This window comes from Anabas testudineus, chromosome 15 (assembly GCF_900324465.2).
Source record: "Anabas testudineus chromosome 15, fAnaTes1.2, whole genome shotgun sequence".
NCBI lineage: Eukaryota > Metazoa > Chordata > Actinopteri > Anabantiformes > Anabantidae > Anabas > Anabas testudineus.
In genome coordinates this window covers 20,948,327-20,971,616 of record NC_046624.1, presented here as the reverse complement: position 1 = coordinate 20,971,616, position 23,290 = coordinate 20,948,327, and the positions used below count along the sequence as shown (strand labels likewise).

Below are 23,290 nucleotides of genomic sequence, written 5' to 3'. Positions count from 1 at the left end.
GACTGTTTCCCAGGTAAAAACGCTGAACTTTGAAGATTTGACGCTTTTCTGTAGCTGTAATGTTTAGATTTAACAACACAACTGTACATTTTAAAATGCATCAAGTCGGACCTCTACTTTACATCTAGCAACATGATATATTTATTTTGATAAACGTCTTTTATATCAAAGTCAACTGAATGTGTTGATGGTTTGAACACAAAAAACTTTTGAAGTTGAGCTCAGAGACGTTTTTTCTCTATGAACATACTGATTAAAAAAATGATTGTACTCACATTTGGGTTGGCATAGCGACACTAACGAAGTGGACATCCCTCTGAGCACCCGGGTCGGAACGAGGCGCTACATGGCCCCCGAGGTTCTGGACGAGAGTCTCAATAAGAACCACTTCCAGGCTTATATCATGGCCGACATGTACAGCTACGGCCTCGTCATCTGGGAGATGGCGAGACGCTGCATCACCGGAGGTAAAGACGCACATACATGTACACACGCACACACACACGCACACACACACACACACACACTCTTTTCACATACAGTGGTTTCTGGAGACTCACTCTAACCTTCTAACCTTTGTCACTTTATTTGTAGTGTTAATCATTTCTATCACAGTGTAACTCACTCTGCTCTTGTCTCTCTGCTCAGGTATCGTGGAGGACTACCAGCTGCCGTACTACGAGATGGTGCCCTCGGACCCCTCCTACGAAGACATGTTGGAGGTGGTGTGTGTTAAAGGACTTCGGCCCACAGTGTCCAACCGCTGGAACAGCGACGAGGTGAGATATTGTCTGGGGTTCTCTTCTCGAATCTGTTCATGAATTAAACTGAACAAGACCTGGACGTGTTCGATTTCTGCAGAAACCTGATTTTGTGTGTGTGTGTGTGTGTGTTTCTGCAGTGCCTCCGGGCCATGCTAAAGCTGATGTCGGAGTGCTGGGCCCACAACCCGGCCTCCCGCCTCACCATCCTCAGAGTCAAGAAGACACTCGCCAAGATGGTGGAGTCCCAGGACATCAAGATTTGACCGTCCTCGTCCGCCTCGTTCCCCACCTGCGCTGCCAGATTCACCACGTTACCTGGACCTGGATCAATTCGGACCAGATCTGGGCTTCACCCTTCATCAGGATGAGGAAGAGGACGAGAAGCTGGGAGATAAAAAGGACCCAACTCAGGGCTGAACTGTGCGTCTCCTCCTCTTCCGTCTTCAGTCTGTCAGCTGGAAACAGACACGGAGTCCTTCCTCCTCCTCCTCTTCCTCCTCTTTCTGTTGTCTGACGCTTTCTGTGAAAGCCAAACAAGACTCTAAGTTCTACGGTGACTTCCTGTGGACGGGGGAAGAAGGGAGGGTGGGGGTGCTGAATGGACTTTCTGTAATAAGGACGCACCACTTCTGCAAAACGCTACAAATGCCAGTTTTTACTGTTTTTATTTCCTCTTCAGGACTGAGCTCTCCTGCCATACTGAAATATATCTCCACCCCTACAGTAGAGTTATAATAAAATTAAGGTACTATTATAATATGAATTTTTAATGAATGAATTTTGATGTGTAAATAAATGCTATCGTTAGATGCCGTGCCTCCTCATAAGAAGATTAAAACCCAGAACACTATGCTGCAGTGGTGCTGACCGGCCGGAGATTCTGGAGTCACTGCGGAGACGTCTACCGTCCTGTCTGTCTGTCTGTCTGTCTGTCTGAATGGGGATCTGCTCGTCAGGAGACTGTGCAGCAGTTAGAAAGACGTGAAGCTGCTCTGGACAAGTTAAACCTCAGTGGGTGAAGGCGAAAGACTCCAGAGCTGAACACGAGGTTAATGACTAATTTACTGATTAGAGACAAGACTGAGAAACGGCCTCAAACTTCAGTGTCGACTTTAAACCTGCTGTTAGTGATTTAAATGATTGTTTTCTGCAGAAACGAGCAGCGATATCAGCTGCTTTTAGAACATGATGATGCTTCTTTCAGCTCTGTGTTGGGTCTCCACCACCTCACAGAGGTCACAAACATCTGCTGAAAGCTTCTGTGTTTCTGGACATCGTCTTTTTAGAGCTTTTATTCTGAAAAGTGACGCTAAGAAAACAGGAAGAAACATGAAACTTAAAAAAAACTCAGTGTTGTGATAGAAAGTCAAAATGTAAAAGCAGCATCTGTACAATCATTCGAAAGGTGACGCTCCAATAATCCAGTAGCAGCAGTTCATCTGTGAACCTGGCAAAGTATCTGGTAAACGTTCACTTGACTTTATAATTAAACAGTTAAAATCTTAAAAACATAGTTAAAGCTTTAAAGCGGAAGGAAATACTGCAGTGAAGTACAAGTACTGCAAAATGGAAATGAAAAGATATTAAACAGCAGGAGAATTTGTGACAGGATGTGAACTGTGGTCTTCAGCTGTGCCCACTGAGGTTCATCGTTCTTCCAAAATAAAAGTCTCAGTCTCGTCGTTGTGCAGCATCAGAACAAACTGAACCTTTAAACATAATTAAGAAATTATTGCTGTTGTCTTCAGAGTATTTGTGTAAATGGGTCCCAGAGGTGTTTAGCGTAGCTTAGCACATAGACTGGAAGCAGGGGGAGACTGTTAGCCTAGCCTAGCAACATGTTGGAGTGCTATGATTGTGTTTTTGAAGAGAAGCTGCTGCTTCCAGTCTCTGAGCTAAACTACACAGAAATGTGGGACTGTTCCTTTAACTGTGTTGTTAAAGCAGCAGCAGGACGACGTGCACGTGTGTGTGTGTGTGAGTGTGTGTGTGTGAGTGTGTGTGTGAGTGTGTGTGAGTGTGTGTGTGTGTGAGAGTGTGTGTGAGAGTGTGTGTGTGTGTGTGTGAAGCTAACCGTTCAGTAGCTATTTAAGTGCAGTAACTTAGTGTTTTTCTCTGTAATGAAGCTCAGTATCAGAATAATCATAACGTGTAAATCTCTCCTGTTGCTCTGTTCTTGTTTTGTACAGCATCTGTTCGGTGCCTTGAGTTTAGAAACTCTGTATTCATCTGTCCAATGTAACGATTTTGAAGTAAATGACCTTATTTTAGTAAACAAGCTGACGCGTCCTCTGCTGTTTGAATTAAGACCACACAGATGATTTAATTCAACGTTTCAGCAGCTTCTTCTTTTAAGTCTGTTTTCAGCTTTAAAACTTAAGAATTACATTTAAAGTATTTTAAATGTAATTTTAGTTTTTCAAGTTCTCGTCTTTTGAAAATTCAAGTCTTAAGTTTTGATTTCCCCCCCAAAAATTCTTTCACATTACAATTCATGTAAAAACATGTAGTTCAGTGGACTCACAGGAAACTCCTGTTTGATTTTCTCTGTGCAGCTGTTGACGCTGCTGTTTCCAGATGTTGTGAACAGAGCGCCACCTGCTGCACAAACTGTCTCTCAAACACAGAACCAGGTGGGAACAGAAAGCTGGATTATTGGAAGATCAAGTATTTCAGATGTTTATGCTCTAATGAACACTGAGGTAGGTTCAGTGACATCATATATAGAATATAATAACTTGAGCAAAGCAGCAGCTGTTGATTTAAATCATCTAAGTGTTTCAAAAACTGATCACTCAGCTCCAAATCTTAATCGAAATGGAGAATTTCCTAAAAAACCCAAACTTCATTTAAAATAAAAGATCAGAACTACAAACCTGATCATTTGTTTGTTGCAGCTCACTGGTAAAACATTTTATCGGTGTTTTATTTACATCTTTAAAAGTCGGTTTTTGACTTAACTTTAAAATCGTTGAACATTTTCGTATTTCAACTAAACAAATTTACAGAAAAAGTTTTGACTTTGAGACGTTTGAACTGTTTATACAACACCTTTAGTCTCAAAAGGTCAGTTTCAGACTAATTCAATGAAATTTGTTACTGATTTTATCAGGTGACATCACATTAAAAACTATTCTGTTAAAACCATTTATCAGAAATACTAAAACCTTTCACCTTCGTCAGTAAAGTTCAGTGAATCACACAAAACACGGAGCCTCTGAGTGGTGTCAAAGGTTTTCGTCTTTATTTTTCTCGCCCTGTCTACTTGTCCTCGCGTTTGTTGAAGCAGTAGGTGAGGCAGCACTTCCCGCAGTAGTGACGGTCGAAGTGGCTCGCCATGAAGACGCCGGCGCCGCACTCGTCAGCCGGACACTCGCGTCTCAGCCGGTGGATTTTTCCGTTCTCGTCCACCTGTGAAGATCAGACGACAACACTGAAGCTTCTGCAGCAAAACTGGTCATTTAGAGGCTTCAGACAGGAGCATTATACCGAATGTCCATGTGACAAAGTCACGTTTAAGTCGTTTACAATTTAAGTTGTAAAAAGTAACTTCTGCAAAAACAAAACCTTAACTAACGTTTTACTTTTAGCTTCTGCTCAGCGATAAAACTGCAGATTTAAATGCTTCAACAAGCTCAGACAGTAAAAAGGCCGTTTGGCGGCTCCGGTGTTGATACCTTGTAGTATTTGAGCACAGCGAGCTTGACCTTCTTCCTCTTGTGCTTGTTCTTCTTGGGGGTGGTGTAGGACTTCTTCTTCCTCTTTTTGGCACCACCACGCAGCCTCAGCACCAAGTGCAGGGTGGACTCCTGCAGAGAAGAAGAGATATCCAACACAAACCTGTTACACAGAACAACCACAGTCCAGCTGTCTTTAACCATTTTCTTATCTAACAACTTTTTAAATGAAGTTTTTTTTTTAAATCTCGCTTTTACAAGCAGCTTCTAAACTGCAGCAGGAGACCTGAACCTTGTGTTTTCGATACCGTTCAAACTCAACGTGTTGGACTGTTCCTGTTCTTTCCTTTATCTTTCTGGAGGAAAACTGATTTCCAGGATGACATTCCAACAACCAGCAGACAGTCCTTTGTTGTGGCGTCATTAAACCTCTACACACGGACTGAAGTCAACATTAAGTCAAAGTGGAGGCTGAACGCGTTCAGTCTTTTCCTGCCTTCTCACCTTCTGGATGTTGTAGTCGGACAGTGTCCGTCCATCCTCCAGCTGCTTTCCAGCGAAGATCAACCTCTGCTGATCAGGAGGGATACCTGCAGACACAAGACTAGTGCATCAGGACCACCTCTGGACCGGAATCTAGACCACACTGTGTACCTGAACTTACAATCGCCAGTGTCAAACTGGTGAGCTGAGCTTTAACGTTTTAATCTTTCAATATTCAACAACCTCAACGTTTGTTAGTGATGAGAAAAGTTTCTTCACACTGCAGACATTATTATATTATATTATTATATATTATTATTACTTTTGTATTTTTGCACACCCTCTCATTCTTTTTGCACATTGCTGTTGTTCTTTTTGCACTGACCTGCTGTAGCAATTGAATTTCCCCAATGTGGGATCAATAAAGAATATCTTATCTTAGACATCAAGAAGAGCACTGTTGAAACTGATTCAACGAATCGTGAGCGATAATCTGCAGCGAAACAAACATTTCTCATCTGTGGTTCGTTTCCTGATTCAAAACATGTTGAACTGTTCGTACCTGAAAACAGTCATTAATAAAAAGTCAAATCTAACCAGTGAGGGTTAAAGGTGAAATGCTTCACACCTGTAAGGTAGTGGACACATGAAGAGCTAAAAATCCTTTAGTGCAGGTGCCTAAGAACCTATAGTACTGCAGTACTGTACTCTAGTACTGTAGTAACTGAACGTTACTGTGACGTTAAACAGCCAAGTGTCACATCCTCACTTCAGATCCTGGAACCTTTTGCTTTAAAAACTCTTGGTGAGGCGAAGTAAGACCATCTGTCATCTATGATTTCGGTTTTCCTGAACCACTGATCAGAAAGCAGCTGATCCACTCACCCTCTTTGTCCTGGATTTTGGCCTTGACATTTTCAATGGTATCTGAAGGCTCAACCTGCAAGAAACGGGACACAGAACAGGTCAAACGGGCCACGTCGCTCAGTCGAAGTGTTTGTTAAGAAGATTCAACGTCGGCTTATTAATTCAGTGTCATTTTATAGTGTTAAATCGATCATGAGCCGCGGCTGTTTCACACGTGTTTATGGGGCTCTGAAGTGAGATGCTAGCTTAGCCACTTAGCATCAAATATAACGCACGGCACAACATAATATCCACACCACCGAACATTTATCAGCACAACCGTTGTTAACTTCAACATCAGTTTAATAATATTAAGTTAGCTTTTCGGCCTTATTTGACTAAAAGTGAGTAACACTCAGGAAAACTGCAGCCACTGAACGCCGCAGCCCTCCATCACAGTCCGGCTCACCCACCTCGAGGGTTATAGTCTTCCCCGTAAGGGTTTTGACGAAAATCTGCATCCTGGCGTTCAATCCACCTACACGGGAGACACATAAAATACTTTAAATGCGTTGTTTGTGCTTAAACTTGCTCATTGGAGCCGTTAATTTGAGAGAATTCTGGGTTTAAACACAGAGCACGATCTTACCACCGCTTCCCTCTAATGGCGGATCATGAGAAGAGGGCTTTCGGCCGGAGCCACGGGGTTTTCTGCAGCCCTGTGCACGGGGCAGGTGTCCGGTGAGCTGCCTGAGCGAAAACACTGAAACTGTCTCTATTTAACGACTGTTTGATTATTTTATACCAACATATTCGTTTTTTGTTAATAAAAATTTTAAAATTTAACTACAGTGAATCCGGTTTATATTAAAATAGAAAAAAATTAAAAACGTTTCCCAGGCAGCCTTTCACCGTAACCATAACAACCGCGTCACAGGAGAAGCTAACTGGAGTTAGCATAAAAATATGAGTAAATCAAAATGTTCCAACAGTTCGTGTTCAAGAACAGAAGAGAGGCAGACCACGGCCGACACTTTGATATCTGAAGGCGAAGAAAGGTTTTTTCAGTCTCTTCATGACTTTATTGAACATGAGAAACGGTACCTGAAGTGTCCAGAGGAGGGACCGGACGAACTCCGGTACATCACCTACCGCTCCGTGTTTAACCAGGTCTGGAAAGGAAAAGTATTTAATAATCAGAAACACAAAGACGACTAAATGAAAACCTGTGGCCACAAAAAGAAACAAAACCACAGTAAAACAGGCAAAGAATACCTGAAAGAGCCTCAAAATGTATTTGAAGTCACACAAAATGAGATGAAGTACAGAGATGAACAAACTGCAGCGACAAACAACTGTGGACATAAAATGAGGTCAAAGAGAAAGAAAATGAAACCAAAGACTCTAAAAATGACAGTGATGACGAAGAGACAGTCGCTAAATCTTCACTGGATTAAACACTAGAGCAGTGAAAGTACTCAGAGACTATTTCTTTAATTTGTGTTTATCTGGTTTGTAGGTGTCACAGGGGATTTTTTCAAAAAGATGATGTATTTTATTTCCTGAATCTGAATCAGAGCATAAAACCGATTTTGTTGTTGTCCTGTTGTTTTCTCCACTTGTTTCTGACAGGTGATAACACGATCGACGGCCTATAAGAGACTTCTGTTGACCATCAAGTCTGAATATGATGATACCATCAGGGAACTGAAGACGAGGGAGGAAGAAGCCAGAACCACAAAGCGATCTCTGACGTCTTTAACATTACATCCTAAATCAATGATAACCTGCCAGAAACGAGCCGCCCAGCTGAGAGACCGGTGCGTCTGCTGTTGTCCTGTCTTTGTGAGGATGAGTTAGAGATTAAGACCTTGATAGTGAGGATATTTTAGTCTAAAACTAAAAGATGGTATATTTGAACACAAAGGAAAGCCAGTGAAACACAGACTCATTGGTTAAATCAGTTTTAAATTCAGATTTAAAATTAGTTAGTTAGTATGTTGGTAAAATACCTTACAACACATCTTTCTCTTTGTTTCTCTACAGAATCTCTGGTTTTCACAGGCAAACAGCAGAACTTCAAGAGGAGATCAAGAGACAAAGATCATTAAAGGAGCAGCGCACATGGATACCTGGTACTGCGTGAGCGGCACCAGGGCTTTTGTATAAAGAGACTGTCAATTGACTACAAAGAAATAAAATGACCACAAACACAAAACATGGTACACAACTACAATGAGACACAGATTGGCAATAAAAAGGCATGACATAAGAAAACAAAGAGACACAAAACATCTATGAAGACATTCAAAACGATTACAGAGAGAAATATAATGTCTACAGACAAATGCTACTACAAAAAGGCATAAAACAAATGAATAATGCAGATGCGAAACATTTATAAAGACATCAGCTCTACCTAAAATACATGCACAGTTACAAACAACTACAAAGACAGCCAGACAGTCATACTCACTGTATCGTCTTTCTTATGTCCCAGGTTTAACAGTGGCTGAGTCAGAGCATGCCGAGGCTCTGGACAGGCACCTGAAGCATCTTCAGGCGCAGAGAGCTGCTTTACTGGACAGAAAGAGTCACTCTGTCTTTCTGGAAGTCAAAGCTGAGCTGGACACCAAGCTGCAGGCTGCCGAGCAGCTCAGAGGCCTGCTGAGGGCTGAGAACGACCATCTGAAAGTCCTGTAAGAGCAAAACACAACACTTCAGAGAGTTTCAGAAATGCACTGCTTGTCCAAAAAAACAGTCCCCACCTGGATTTAACTAAGCTAATAGGTCAGAGCCTCCCATTGGATAATTACTGCATTGATCATTATTGTTCAGCTGTCAACAAGTTATTGAACGCAAACTGATGCAGTGAGTAGCTCCTCATTTCAGACAACCATGTCTGAAGACACATCCTGTGGTCGTGGAAAAGATGTTAATCTGCAAAGAAAACATCTGAGGAGATTGATGAAACTACTAAAACTGGGTTAAGAACTGTCCATTGGAAGAAGGTCATGTGGTCTGATAAGTCCAGATTTACCCTGTTCCAGAGTGATGGAGCATCAGGGTAAGAGGAGGGTGAAGTGATGCACCCATCATGTCTAGTGCCTACTGTACAAGCCTGTGGGGGTAGTGCTATGATCTGGGGTTGCTGCAGTTGGTCAGGTCCAGGTTCAGCAACATTATGTGTTCAAAGAATGAGGTCAGCTGACTACCTGAATATACCGAATGACCAGGTTATTCCATTAATGGATTTTTTCTTCCCTGATGACATGGACATATTCCAAGATGATAATACAAGGATTCATCGGGCTCAAACTGTGAAAGAGTGGTTCAGGGAGCAGGACACCTCATTTTCACACATGGATTGATCACCACAGAGTCCAAACCTTAAGCCCAATGAGAATCATTGGGATGTGCTGGAGAAGACTTTGTGCAGCGTCTGACTCTCCATCATCAGTACAAGAGCTTGGTGAAAAATTAATGCAACTCTGGATGGAAATAAATGTTGTGACATTATAGAAGCTTATTGAAACAATGCTACAGTGAATGTGTGCCGTATTTAAAGCATTTATATTTAAGGCAACAAAATATATGAGAATGTGGGTTTTTGTTTCTTTTTTTGTGGATGGGCAGTGTACTTAACCATCTGTTTTTAGAAAAAGACATGAAAAAGTTGGTGGGAAATAATTTGAATAAAACAAGGCAGGCAGGTAATTAAGGTGTCGAACAGAGCCCTCTATTAAAACCATCTACATTTTAAAACAGTGCTGCTGGTTTAAGGTCGACATCATCTATTCATCATTTTTTGTTTGTCTGTCTGCAGATACAAGCGCCTGAGGTTTGTATGTGGCTGTCTGTCCATCTGGGAGGAGCAGGGACGACAGGTTCCTCTAGAGGGACTCCTGGGTTCCACACTGGAGAACATTAAACAGGCCAGTGGTGAGTGTGAATCCAGGGTGAAAATTGTAAAGTTTCATTAAATATAGTCTTATATCTTGTGTTATCGTGTGTTATACTGGAAGTGTCAGTCCTAAATCTTTAATAATTTCCAGCAGTGTTTTAAGCTTTATTTCATGATTCTAGCATTAAATGTTAAGTGACTGATAACTGCAGCCTGGTTGCAGAAATTAAGGCATCAGTCAGGTTGGTGTTGTTGTCTGTCTTGGAGTAACACATTTCATTTTCCTAAAATAAAGAAGAAGAAGGTGAAGGTTTTCCTGCAGTGAAGGATGATAACGGGAGCAGCATCAACGCTGAGCTGTTTGAGGATGAAGAGCCAAGTGGAGTCGATGAGTCAAAGTTCCTAACAGAATACCTGCACAGGTGCTGCCTTCACAAACGAGTTCTGGTGAGTTTATCTGACATCTTTAGACTCTCTGAATCTTTTCTCCCCCTCTCTCTGTCAGGTTTATTGAGCTCTTTGATTTGGCTCAGTATGAGGAAGCTGCTCTCCTCGCTGCCAGATCTCCTCGAGGTGTCATGAGGAGCATCAACACCATGGACATGTTTAAAGGTGGGTATCACAGATAGATGTGTGCATTTATGTTCCCCACAATAAAGTTTTCACAGTGCAATAGCAGAAAATGATATGTTTACATTTTAAGTATATTCAACTAAATAAGCCGCTGGAAACCAGGACTGTGTCAAACCAGGATTTAATAAGTTAGTTGATGAGACTCTAATATGTCAAACAAATAGCCAGAGCAACAGTCATTAAAGAGCCGTAACTTTTAACTCGACTTTATTCCTGCAGTTTCAGTGCAAATCCATCCACAACTTCATAGAATATAAACATCTGGATAGCTCTCTCTCTCGCTCTCTCTGCTTGTATGATTTGTGCAGTTTTACAAAAACTTTCAGTCTCAGAACCTCTGAGTCCTGGGTTGTTTTCTACCTGATGTCTGTGGACATTGCTCAGATATCTTTAGCAGCACATCTGCACCTCCTTAAATGTTTTTTAAAGTTTTTTAAACACTCGTCTTCTCTCTCTCTCTTCTCCTTCCAGGTGTGATGGGCCCCCCGGGGTCCGTCCCCCCCCTGCTCTTTTTCTCCCAAGCCCTGCTGATCACTGCCCCGGCCGGTGATGAGCTGTCGGCTCCTCTCTCCCTGCAGGTCGTCCGCTGTGCCCTGCAGCATGGCGCCTCACAGCTCCTCACCCACGCTGTCACCCAGAACAAGTAAACACCTTAAATATTCCAAATGTGAACTGTTTTATCATCTCTGCTGATTTTTACTGTCTTTATGCTCTCAGACTGACCTTCTCTGAGGAACTGGGTGACATCCTTACTGAGCATGCTCAGAAGAACCCCAGCGTTGCTGACGTGTATTTGGCGCTGGCCACCACCATCTACGAGACCTGCGGGCTGAGCAAGAAGACCGCACTGAGCATGTGCAGGAGAGGTCTGATTCACAGTGCAGCTGAGTTCATGAACCACTGCAAGGACCTCACTGCTGGTCGGTGTTTGTGTGTGTGAGATCAGTCCCCAGAACATGAGTAATAGCAGCAACATGAGCATCCTGAGCAGATAAAGTTTCATCTTAATGCTGCAAAATTTTCATTTCAGCTGCTGTGTGTGTGTGTGTGTGTGTGTGTGTGTGTTTGCAGTTATTACCTCACAAAATGAACATTTCTTATTTACAATGCACATGTTTTAAAATACCTGTTAGAATAGTAAAAACACACTATGTCTTATGTTTGGCAGAATACCGGATTTGGTTTTTGTTGTTGTATGAACTTCTCTCTGTCTCAGAGGACTGTTTGTGGATTCTGCGCCACTCGTGGAGCCTCACTCTCCTCCAGTTGTTAACAAAGCCTCAGCAGGGCCGGGCAGCCATGTTGTCGCCTGGCGTGGTCTGTTCCCATTTACTGGCTGACCCTCAGCAGCAGGAGTTAGCTCTACAGCTCCTGAACAGCTTCATCAGCAAAGGACGAGGTGCATTAGCTGTTGTATGTAAATTTATAGTAGGTGCAAAGGCAGTAGTAGCAATTTTATTGTTTTTTGTCTGTTTGGTAATTTATTGGTAATTTGTTTATTTAGATTTTATTTAAAGCTTATGCTGAGACATGGAGGATTCTACAGATGAGGCTGAAAGTGATGCTGTCATTGTGGAGCTGGTTCTGTGCCTCCACCGACTACTAACAGTCCCTATATCTTATGCAATGCAGAAACACGTCACCCAGTACGCTATATGTTGGACACAGACTGTACGTGTTAATGGAAACATTTTCATGGTTATTTCAGTCTTTTGATGGAGTTAGTTGTTTTTTAAAAGTCATCAAAAGGCAGAAAGTTTGAAAACTCAGAATAAACAAACCAAACCAACATAACGCCTGACCTGAGGTGACCTCTGACCTCACTGTGTGTCTTGGTCCTCTTAGAGAATTTGGAGGAGGTGATGCTGGAGGACTGCAGATCTTCAGTTGACACTTGGACTAATGTGGCCTCTCTGTGCTCTGAGCTGAACCAATCTGATCTAAGCCGAGCCATCCTGTCCATCCTGCTGGACCAGAGTGGGACCAGAGTCCTGTCCCCCGACCTGGAGGGAGCTCGGCTTATGGAACATGTCTTCCTGTAAAAACTGAACCTGACAGGTCTCACACAGGTAGAATAATCACAGAAGAATAAGTAGTTTTAACCTGTTTGTTACAGAGAACACTTACCACACAAGTTCTGGTATAAAAGCTTTAAGAACTGTGAATCCAAGAACCTTCCATGATTTTCAGTGTGGTGACATTAAAAAAAAAGGCTAACCGAATCATGGAAAGAGAAACAACAACAGTTGTTGTTGTTGTTGTGATTACAAACATGCCTGTCACAGTGATCCCTGCCTACATTATCTAGCTGACCTTTGACCTTTGGCTGAAGTGAAATGGTTTAGGTAAAAAATATAAAGAAATAGTGACAGCTGGTGTCCAGCAGGTGGCAAACATGTTCACAAAGTCAGAGATGAACGTCTGTGTACACACACAAGACGTCCCACAAATTCCTACTCTAATAATAATAATAATTTCATGGTTAGGAGAAGCAATCAAACAAAGACATTATTAATAATCTGCAGATTATTTTCTGGAGTCTGTAAAAGCATAACAGGCTCAGTATCAAAAAACAAAAGGGGTTGTTAGATCATAGGTCCATGATTTTCCTGTAATCTTGTAAAACTGAAAACTTCCTCACTACTCAAGCTGTGTACAAGTGTCTTAAATCATAAGTAAGACAAAAATTACGACTGACTCCCTGAAGGATTACTACTACTGGAAAGCTGTGTAGGAGCAATGCAGTATGTATCATGTGAAGTCTGACTGTATGTAGGTCTCTGTTAGCTCCAGCAGGTGTCACTTTTGAACTCTGGTTCATACCCTAGTATGGAGGGTTGTGTTTTTATAGAATTTCATTGAATGTGGTGAAGTAGTAGTAGTAGATGAAGAATCTTTATTGTTCCCTGACATCAGGTCAGTGGATCAGTGAATGGTTTTGCTGTTCGATGCTGTTAATGTGACCTGAAAGTGAACTGGTTGTTCTTCTAGATGTCAGACGTTCTTACTGTACGTACTAGAGGTAGGACACAGCCAGGATCTGAACCTCTACAATATCCAGCCGCTAAGTTTTCACTTATTCACGTATTATTGTTATTACCTTTAGCTTTTAGCACAAAAGCTAAATTTCTTAATTTGTACAAGCAGGCAGCAAGAAAACATGAACAGAGAGGATGCTGGGTAAACAGTCGGCCCATTGTGGCTGCAGACTGTGGTTGCAGACTAGTGGGAGTGTGTTTGTTCACTGTGATGTGGCTCAGAGTGAAGCCGACACAAAGGCTGCTCTGTTTGACCTGCTCTGTCAGAACCAGAATCAGCTTCACTGGCCAAGTATGTTTGTCCAAACAAGGAATTTGACTCCGCTCTCAGCGTACTTACACACAGGACCAGTAACAATGTGCACAAGATACACATGGACAAACAGTACCACGAGAAAAAGTACAACAAGCTGGACAAAGATACTAAACAGAACTATTATTATATTATTATAGGTTGAATTACATGTTGTAAAATCAATTAAACAGCTACAAAATGAATATGATTACACACAAAATGACTACACAGACACTCAAAACCCCAGAGACAAAACAAACAGAAATAAATGATTTAGGAGATATTTTAATTTCTTTGACTTTCATCATCTGTATTAATAATCTGATATCTGATCAAATATCAGTCACATGAAACATTCTATAAACATACATTTAAATGCTTTCACAGAGGATCTAAACGTAGAAAGAATTAGAAAGGACGAGAAAACCGACGAGACAAAGATATTAAAAGAAGAAGGGAGGAGGATGCAAAGATTCAGTGCTGACTCATGACCGCCTGGCTCCGTCACAGTGTATTGATCTGCACTGTGACCGTGATGCTGTCCCAGCATGACACAGCGTCTTTGGCTTCTATCAGCTTCTATCAAAGCTCTGGGTGTTAATGGGAGGCTCCACAATATGTCAGGTCTGTTTTTTAACAATAGTCCTGTGTTTGAAGTAAGAATTGTCCCCATGATTTATAAAGAGCTCGTAGTTTAACACAAAACCGAGCTGATGTCTGTGCAGCATCACTGTCTTTTCTCACTTACAGTATTATTTTACAGTTTAAATGCAGGATATTTAATTTAATTAGAAACAAACTGGTCAAATACACCATAGAAGATACAGATTATCTCAGCTCTGAGGCGACTTTAACTCGAGTTTCCCAACAGGCAAACGCAGAATTGGAAAAGAAAATGTCATTGTGTTCAAAGTGTGAGACTGAAAGTAGAAGCAAACACACACACACACATCTAATTTCACTCAACAATTAATTCCCTGGTGACAGAGCTGAGGGGGTTACGCAGCATTTTTCACTGTCTCTGCTGATGTCTGAGTATTTATAACACACAGACCTGTGACAGAGCGTATTACATCAGGAATCTGTTGATTCCAGTTGATATTTCCATGGATCAAAAGTGTTAGTGTTGCTGTTAGTTTGATGGAAAATATTCTGATATTCTCTAATGATGGGAAATCTTTCTGAGATGGGGTAAGACATAGTGACGGGCTGTGACTGTTGATACAGGGTTTATGCTGTATGTAAGGAGAACATACAGACATATAGAGGATATAGGGATAGAGCTGCGTTTAGAAATTACTTTAATCCTCAGTTAATTACTTTTAAATTTAGTAGTGACCATGTCCCACATTGATACTTTTGTCCAAACCCCAAAGATATATTCAGTGTGCAGAGGAAAGCTACTAGTTCTTCCATTAGAGAAACTAGGAGTGGAATATTTCTCAACAAAAGATCTAAATGACAGCTTTTCTCATAATATCTGCACATTTATTCAGATATAGGTAAATGTTGTGAATAGAAACATTCAGTCATTCATTTCCTGGGTTTGTTGATGCAGCGATGCCTCCAGGCTGTTGTTAATGTCTCCGTGTTTGTGTGACTCAGCTCTCTGCTGTAGCCTCAGAGGTCATGATGTGATGCTGTAATCTGCTCAGGAAACAGAGGGCATCATCTCACATCGCTGCTGAATGAGAAGCCAAACATTTACACAGCATCAGCCACAACATGAAATCATGACGAGTAGAAAGGAGTCTGATTATCACAGTGTGCTCAGCTGGTCTGTTTTGCATATCCACTCATCAAGACTGCAGCATCACAGTGATGAAATCTGGGCCCAGTTTGTATTTTAACCAACATATAAACAGCCTGTAGTTTGATTTACAGTATATATTTAAGTCTGGTCGGTGGGCGCCTGTTAACTTCCTCTAAAACACACTGTAAACAGACCAAACTGCTGCTGGGCAACCATCGCTAATTAGAGCAGCTGCAATCATCATCAGATGACTAAAGATAACTCTGTATATCAGCAACCTGCAACAACTGGGTCAACAAACACTCACCAGGACTGAATTTAAGCCAAATACAATAATCGACTGTACATAACTATACTAACTCATTTTTCATTTGAGAATTGTTGTTGTTGTCATTATCGAGGTGATAACTTTGGAGATCCTTTTACTTTTCTTCACTATGTCTATTTTCAGGTCTGCATTAGAGTATGTCCAGTACTTCCTCTGCGAATCCAGTGACACGACCATCAGCAAACAGACAAAAGTCTGGTCAGTGAATATTCATTATATTTATATAGCACTTATATATTCATTATATATAAGTGCTAAAAATAATAAAATTAATAAACATTTGTGTTAGAAGGTTAAAACTAAATCTTAGTGTGGACATATTGTGAGGCAGGAGCTGGGATCAGACTATATCTTAGTATTTTTTTAAACAAACGTGGACAGTTTGAAAAAGCTTTGTCAGACTTTAACATAAACTGAATGGATCATTGGATTGTAGACAAAATAAGACAGCTGAGGATAGTTTTCAGTGTAACAGGTGTTTTATTAATGATTGGTCCTTTTCTCAGTAGTGGTACAATATAAGTGTTTCCACGAACTAACTAACTAACATGAACTAAACTGAACAAGACCTGAACCTGCAGGAACCTGATTTATGGGAGACGTGTGGAACAAATCTGGACCAGACTCAAACATTCACCTGCATCAAGTTCAACAATGGATCAAATACTTTGTTTCTATCAGAGAACTCACTTTACTGTTGCAGTACTGGCACTTTTAGACTGTACATAGTACTTCAACTTCAATAAAAACTTCTATAGCAGGAAGGGTTCAAATGTCACAGACGTCTGGTTGTGCTCTGCCTGGAATTTACACATTGCAGAAACATGCAGGTTAATTAGACAGGTGTGAATGGGAGTGGCAACCTGTCCAGGGTGGAACTCAACCCTTGTCCAGAAGTAAGTTTGGAATTACTCCTGATGTTTATCAAGTTCAATCAATCAGATTTATTTTAGTGGTTTTTACAGTCTGACAACAACAAGCCCTGAATCAATCAAGGTAAACGTCCCTCAAGTTGGACACGGGTAGAAAGAGAGGAGCTGTGTACACACAGTAGTACAGTGTTTTCCTAATGAAACAAAGAGCAGCACCAGGGTGGACGGGTCACATACACAGTGACTCACCTTTGTGCTGACAGTGACTCAGTCCTCCCAGTGACTGTGAACCAGTCAGCTGACTCCTGTTAACAAAACAACTGCTGTAAGACGGAGGAAACGCCGCAGCAGTGTTCACGTTCTTTAAGGGTCACAAATCGAGTGTTTGGGCTGGAGTGAGATTGGACTGAAGGTGAATTTACCTAAAACGTATATACTATAAATCATTAGAGCTATTTGTGACCTTACTGGTCCTTACATTTGTTGTTAGACGTTAGTATCATTATTTAATATTTGCTGGATTACATCAGTGAAGACATTAATTCAGACTGAGTTACATGTGTAGTGCTTGTTCATAAAGTTTCAGAGCCTCAGCTCCAAAATGACTCATCTCGTTTCAGTACTTAACTGTTCAGATTCTGTCAGTTATCTTTCATAGTAAAGACTCACCCATGAAACCCCCTTCCTGCTTCACTTGAAGTGGCAGGAAGATTTGTAACGGTCACATTTTATGCCTTTGGTGGTTGAACCTGGTGTTTCCCCCTCATTACTCAGTTCTCAGCATGTTTGTCCCAGTAATGGAACCAATATTCACTTGATTTTTAGAAGACTTTCTGTGCACCAGATTATGCTACTTTAAGACCGTTTGCCCTCTCCAGCACTTTATGAGCACCTTGTCTGGTCCGGTACCAGCTCTTTAGTTGACTTCTGTGGTGGACTGAGATGCTGCACCAGCACCAGCACCAGCACCTGTTCCAGGGTTCTTTCACCAGCTGATCCATCTGCATAGCAATAGTAATTGAAAGATTGAAATTGATCGGTCCAAGTACAGAACCCTGTGGAACTCTGTAACTAACTTTTATGTGCGTGGACTCATCATGAACATGAACATACTAGAACCTATCTGATAAATACAATTTAAACCAGCCTAGTGCTGCTTCTTTAACCCCAGTGACATGTTCCAGTCTGTGTAATGAAATGTTGTAATCTAGTGTCGAGTGCAGCACTTTTTTTGTTTTGTACTGATATTTAGATTTGACTCATTCAGCCTTTGAATTTTTATTCCATGTCTGTCATAATAAATTGTATTTTATTATTCTGATAAAATACATGTATCATACACTGAGTGAAAGTGGAACATTTAATGTGTTGTTTGATATTTGACTTGATAAAATCAACCATTGACAGAAACAGTTTGGTTTGTGCTCTGGGGAAGTGAAAATGAATCTGACCTTAAGAACAAAAGGGTTTAATTTAAATATACATTGCACAGCCACAGGCAGTGAATCGTACTGTCTTGAAGTTAGAAATTAGAAAGACTCAGATAAATGTGTGGATTCTATTCTTGCAGCTGAGGTGGAGATCATTTTTATTACTATTGAAAGTATTATATAGCAGCTAGGTGTGGTCTCTATGTATTAATCTGTTTATTTCATCAGTTACTGTGTTTGGTTTGTAAAACCTCAGCCAGCGGTAAGAAATACAGTCACAATTAGCCAAGCCCAATTTCAGACCTTCACAGTTAATTGATTATTGGACAGTTAATGAAATCCCACTGTGTCAAACTGAAGCATGTGAGATTTGAGTAGAGATAAGATCCACCTCACCTGTCTTTCTGTCTCTCTCACATCATTATGAGAGACAGACATGTGTCAACCTCTGAAATAGACATACATACATATACTCTATATATCCACTTGTTATATTTAGAACGTGGCCTGTCATCAGTTTGCTGTGTAACTTTATATGTGAAGCGCAGTGTTCTGCTCCCTGCTCCTCTACAGCTTCATGTTTCCCTTTTAAAATGTGCTTTTCTTTTTTATCTTTCTCCAAAGAAACATTATTATTCTGTGTGGAGAGACACGTTTGTTAGGACGACAAAGAGAAAACAGTAAAGAACAGATCAAACCAATTTCCAAAACACTCAGTAGATGTGGAGCTACGTTCGTAGAAATATACCTGGGATCACCACGGTCGTGCAGAGTCAGAATGAATCCTCAGGGTTCATTCATTTGTTTTTTATATCCCTGAGTGGCTCGGCACCTCTCTGATCATCAGGTCCATCCAATCTATTTTTCTTCAGTTGAGTTCAGAGCTCATGATCATGACACCAGATCACAAAGAAAGTTCCTCACACCAACTCTGAACTGGAACAGACTGGTTTCCAGTTCATTGCACCAGCAACATCTTAAAACTAGCTCTGAAATGCATCTGAAGTCATTCACATCTGTTAGGTGTAAATTCTCATCTGCTAATTTCAGTTTAAGAAGGAGCTCTTCTGTTTCACTGGACTCAGACCAGTAATCAAACGTCTGTCCTTCAGTAACTGACTGAAAATGTCTGTAGTACTAAATCTCCAACTACTGGACGTCTGGACGTCTAGCAGCAGAGAGGTGCTGAGAAAAGCTGCTGGGACGAGTCCTGTGCGCTGATCCAGACTGGACCAGACCGGACATGGCTGAAGGACGTCAGGGCTGATGAACAGACCAACAAGGCCCTGCTGCCATCGGACTTCTCGTCTCCATCACGTCCAACAAACTCCGCTAACGTTAACCTGGATAAACTCAGACTGAGTTCCCCCGGTTAAAGGCACCTGTCACCTGAGTGCTGTCGTAGCTTCACACGAACCTGGGCTGGATCTGACCTCACCTGTCTCACCTGTGTTTTTATACTGTATTTCTATATAGTACTACATGTACTTATTGTACATTAGTTGAGTTGGTTTAACTTTTAAAGTCAGGTCGACTCTGCTGTGATGTGTGAATTTGTCTTTCGGGATCTCATCTTAAGTTTTTACTTTATTTTCTGAGTACTACTCACAGTACAGTAGTACCACGAGTATAGGAAGTATGTTGGAGTATTTCTATTTTCTACTTGAAGTAAAGTCTGAAGCGTACCCGTAATTTCTTGTGTACTTTTAGTTCGTCCACCTCTAATGAGGGTGAATGTTGGGTTGTGGTTAAGTGAAGGGGGTCAGATGTGGTGTAGTCCACCTAGTCTGGATCTTTCGGGTCCAACAGTTCTGGTTCCAGAGGCAGGAGACGCCTCGACTTCCCTGGGCGTGGTCAGCATCCACTTTTCAGCACTCTGATTGGCCACGGCTCGTGTCACTCAGGGGTTAAGCCGCAGGTCATTGGTCAGCGGAGTTCCCCTTCTTCTCGGCCTCCCTGAAGTCCGGAGCTCGGGTCCGACTCGGATCTCTGTCGTGTGGCGCACTCGTTCTACTTCGCCCGGTGTGAAAAGCAGGTTTACCGGAGGGAGTGACCGGTTCGGTACCAGCTCTTCCCGGTGGAGGTTTGTTCCAGAAGCTGAGTCGAAAGTGAGCGGGTCTGAAACTTTTTCCAGCTGAGACACTAAGATGGCAGACGGCGACGAGCAGCACGTTTCTTCCACCACTCCTCTGTTCAGCGACGAGCTGCACCACTACCAGCCCGAACCCGAACCCGGGTCCGGGTCCGGGTCCGGGTCCGAGATGGACCAGGCCAAACAAGACTTCTTCAGCTCGGACGACATCGTGGACCTGGTCGGCGGGGCTCGGGACGCCTTGGAGCGACACAAAGCTGAAGACAGTTCCCTGCTGGACTTCACGGAAACTTCCTTCGCTCCGCCAAAGGAACCAGTAACGTTACCGGAGCCGGAACCGGTGTCAGCGCCAGGGGTGAAGGACCCGGAGACCGAGGTGGAGAACGCGATCCCCGACTCCACCAGCTCTTCTTTTGTTCCTGAGTTCCAGTTCGTGGCAGCGGAGCCCGAGGTCGTCGCCCCCAAAGCCGAACCGGAGAGTACAACCATCGTGCCGGAGCCACAGGCTGCGCCGGACAGCGACGCCCTCCCAGCGGCTGAACCCCGGAAAGCAGCCCCAGCCCCCGTGAAGGCAGCAGAGCGACCTGCGGTGACGGAGGAAGCACCGGCTCCAGCATCCTGTGAGTATCTGGCTGCTAAGACTCCGTAAAGTAACGGGCTCACTGAGGTTCTAGTCTCTGAACCCGTCCATAGTAGAAAACAATAGAATCATCCGCATCTTCCGTTGGACTCGGTTCGAGTCGAGCTGCGTCTTCACGGGATTTTCCGTTTGTTACCGGGCGCTTTGCAGCTGAGCTGGGTTAGCATCGTGCGCCTGTCTGGACACCGACATGGACACGGATCCACGGGGTAAAACTCGAACCTTTGTCCGTTTAACCAACTGGATCACCAGGGTTCGGTAAATCACGGAGGTCGTGCTAAGTTCAGCAGATTGTCGAGACGGTGCCGCCGCCTCACGGTGCGGGTTAGCCGGCTAGGTTAGCGGGCGACAGACGCTGCCCCGGGGGGAGCGGAGGGGCTTTCTTCCCGAGCCGCTGTTGGACGTTTTCATGTGAATGGGAAACCACAGTTTGGACCGGGGGGGGTGTTTTTAAGAAGGGAACGTGTTTTGTTGGTTTCGGCACCGGGCTCCGTTAGCCTGTTAGCCCGGTTCTGCTGTGTTGTACTGACGCGGCCCACCTGTTCAGACACACGGCAGGAAGCGTGATGTGAACCGTGAAAATACGGAACGTTTAACCTTCAGCCACGTATTAACGACTTGTTCCGTTAAGTCGGTGCCGGTCGTGTATTTATTTGTGGGTTTTATTCACCGGTACATCCGAATTTCCTCCGTCGGACCGAGCTGCGCCCAGAAGCTCCGCTGCGTGCGCGCTGTTGCTAACGGTAGCGGCTAACCCGAGTTCCATTATCGGACGCTGGTTTTTCTTTGTACTGACAGATCAGACTTGGACTCGGCTCTGGAGACCTGATGGTTCTGTCTTCTACTGGACTTCTCTGGACTGAGGAGCTCATAAAGGCTCATAAAGGCTCATAAAGGCCCACTACAACATAGGTGTCTTTTTCCACCCAGTAGCCTTCCTCGTTAAGCTAACATTAAAGCATCATCACACTTCTGGTTATTTAAAATATTAAAGTGTGAATTACGGTCGGTTCTGTGCGATCAGCGTTAATATTTCGGTTTTTGAAGGGAAGAAGAAGCGTGTCAGACAAGGACTTGTCCGACAATGGAAGCAGGTTGACACTGTGAGCCAGTGATTAGTCACAACAAAGGAATCCGCTCTCCGTCCCCCCCCCGCCGGCTTCCCCACGTTTCCATGTCCCTACCGAAGTCATCGGAACGCTTTAAATCAGTGTCGCATGTTTTATTCTGTTCATTCACCTCCTCCTCTTCTCCACCCAAACCAACACCCCACATCAGAAACAGCTGATCCACAGAGGCCTGCCCCCCCCCCTCAAAGCTGCCAGTAAAAATGTGCATCAGTTCTTTTTTAACGTGATGTCTTTAGAAAGTTCCTGTTCTGAGCTGATGTGGCAGATAGAAGGTGAACAGGCCTGTCTGGGCCCCTCCAGGCTTCAGGAGCAGCAGAGAGTCAGGGTGGGGCTGTTTGGCAAAGCCACTGATGGAGGTGGATTCACCATGAGCTCCAGTTAAAGCAGCACAGTCTCCAGTGGGAACAAAGGCAGAAGGCTTTCTGAGCCGTGTTAAAGCGTCTGTTCGGTGCTAAGATGTTTGGTTTAATGTCATTTATTCAGATTTGATTTATTCTCTTCTGAAAAGGAATCGCAACATATTTGACGTTGTTTCACAAGTTCTGCTTAAAAATGACTAAAATGATTATTAACTTAATTAAACAAAACATTTCCCCAATAAATGATAAATTATCGATTAATACTATTTATTAATAGATAATGAATTAATCCATGTTTATTATTGAATTAGTTTGTGTTGTGCAGTTGTTCTGAAACCAACATTTGAGTTTCTCAGCTCATTGTCGTTCTAAATGACAAAGGGTGAAGAAAGATTAGTGTGTGGGAATGTTTTAATAGGTCCTTACTTCTGTTCTTGGTGCAGATGTATTGCTTTTTGTCTTTACTTTAGGAATTCAAAAACAGAATATGATGGTTTCTTCTGGTTAACGGAGACAGAGGCAGCATCGAGGCAGCAAACTCTGGACAGTCAGATTTTCACTGGGACAAAACTGGAAACTATGACATTTCTCTGGTAGAAATGTTGGTTTTCAAATGTGTGAAACTGACCTAGATTAGCATCATTCACATCTTACCAGTACCTCCCCAGAAAAATGATTTGTCATATTGCGATATTAAAGATGCAGTTGGGTGATGTTGGATTTGTATATATGCTGTAATGAGCCCGTCTCACATTTGCCCACAAACACAATAAGGTCAGAAGGTTTCTAGACAGGAAGATACTCTGCACATCAAGGGATGTGCACGTCTAGTGGTGTGACACTCCTCTAAACATAAAATAGTTTGGAGCTGCAGGAACAGTTAGAGCCTCGTTTCAGCCTCTGTCCTCTGAGTCTGACACCGTGAGTCCAGCTCTGACTTTACATCACACAGATTCATGTCCTCGCTCTTAAAAAGGTGTCTGCTGTAATTTTTCATCTCCGTCAGACGCCGTGACCGACGGGCTGCTTAATTGTCCGGTGCTCTG

General features: G+C 42.7%; 4 protein-coding genes across 20 annotated transcripts in view; 3 read left to right on the top strand and 1 right to left on the bottom strand.

The window, feature by feature from the left end:
- LOC113158551 (bone morphogenetic protein receptor type-1A-like) overlaps positions 1 to 3,042 on the top strand; it is a 46,248-nt gene extending 43,206 nt beyond the window's left edge. For all 3 annotated transcript variants that reach the window (XM_026354529.1, XM_026354526.1, XM_026354527.1), the window contains 3 exons: positions 292 to 467; positions 649 to 779; positions 902 to 3,042. In XM_026354529.1, the coding sequence (XP_026210314.1) occupies positions 292 to 467; positions 649 to 779; positions 902 to 1,027 (433 nt within the window). In that variant the 3' untranslated portion in view covers positions 1,028 to 3,042. The remainder of the gene's footprint in view (positions 1 to 291; positions 468 to 648; positions 780 to 901) is intronic.
- A 944-nt stretch (positions 3,043 to 3,986) lies between these two features.
- Positions 3,987 to 6,502, bottom strand: rps27a (ribosomal protein S27a). Its single transcript, XM_026355651.1, has 6 exons — positions 6,420 to 6,502; positions 6,244 to 6,308; positions 5,810 to 5,864; positions 4,946 to 5,031; positions 4,442 to 4,573; positions 3,987 to 4,175 (listed from the first exon to the last, which is right to left on the bottom strand). Exons 2-6 carry the CDS (start codon positions 6,289 to 6,291, stop codon positions 4,026 to 4,028), a joined length of 471 nt encoding a protein of 156 aa, XP_026211436.1. The 5' UTR covers positions 6,292 to 6,308; positions 6,420 to 6,502; the 3' UTR covers positions 3,987 to 4,025.
- Positions 6,503 to 6,697: 195 nt separating this feature from the next.
- LOC113159116 (clathrin heavy chain linker domain-containing protein 1) lies at positions 6,698 to 19,823 on the top strand. 4 transcript variants are annotated; one of them, XR_003298601.1, is made up of 13 exons: positions 6,698 to 6,940; positions 7,403 to 7,590; positions 7,817 to 7,905; positions 8,271 to 8,469; positions 9,597 to 9,712; positions 9,970 to 10,096; positions 10,180 to 10,286; positions 10,779 to 10,950; positions 11,025 to 11,227; positions 11,524 to 11,706; positions 12,153 to 12,376; positions 15,845 to 15,919; positions 16,303 to 16,316. XR_003298601.1 is itself a non-coding variant. In XM_026355649.1 (12 exons), the coding sequence occupies exons 1-11, from the start codon at positions 6,737 to 6,739 to the stop codon at positions 12,347 to 12,349; spliced, it is 1,731 nt and encodes a 576-aa protein (XP_026211434.1). In that variant the 5' UTR covers positions 6,698 to 6,736; the 3' UTR covers positions 12,350 to 12,376; positions 15,845 to 19,823. The 4 variants fall into 4 exon arrangements, 3 of the variants coding, with proteins under 3 accessions (XP_026211434.1, XP_026211432.1, XP_026211435.1); XM_026355649.1 differs by having other exon boundaries at positions 11,025 to 11,173; positions 15,845 to 19,823; XM_026355647.1 differs by having other exon boundaries at positions 15,845 to 19,823.
- Positions 19,824 to 19,956: 133 nt separating this feature from the next.
- The window catches only part of LOC113159114 (reticulon-4), a 28,658-nt gene continuing 25,324 nt past the window's right edge, over positions 19,957 to 23,290 (top strand). For 3 of the 12 annotated variants that reach the window (XM_026355644.1, XM_026355639.1, XM_026355638.1), the window contains exon 1: positions 20,931 to 20,964. In XM_026355644.1, the coding sequence (XP_026211429.1) occupies positions 20,946 to 20,964 (19 nt within the window). In that variant the 5' untranslated portion in view covers positions 20,931 to 20,945. Of the gene's footprint in view, positions 20,736 to 20,930; positions 20,965 to 23,290 lie in introns of those variants that run through there. The other 9 variants (XM_026355634.1, XM_026355632.1, XM_026355637.1 and 6 more) reach the window with 6 other exon arrangements.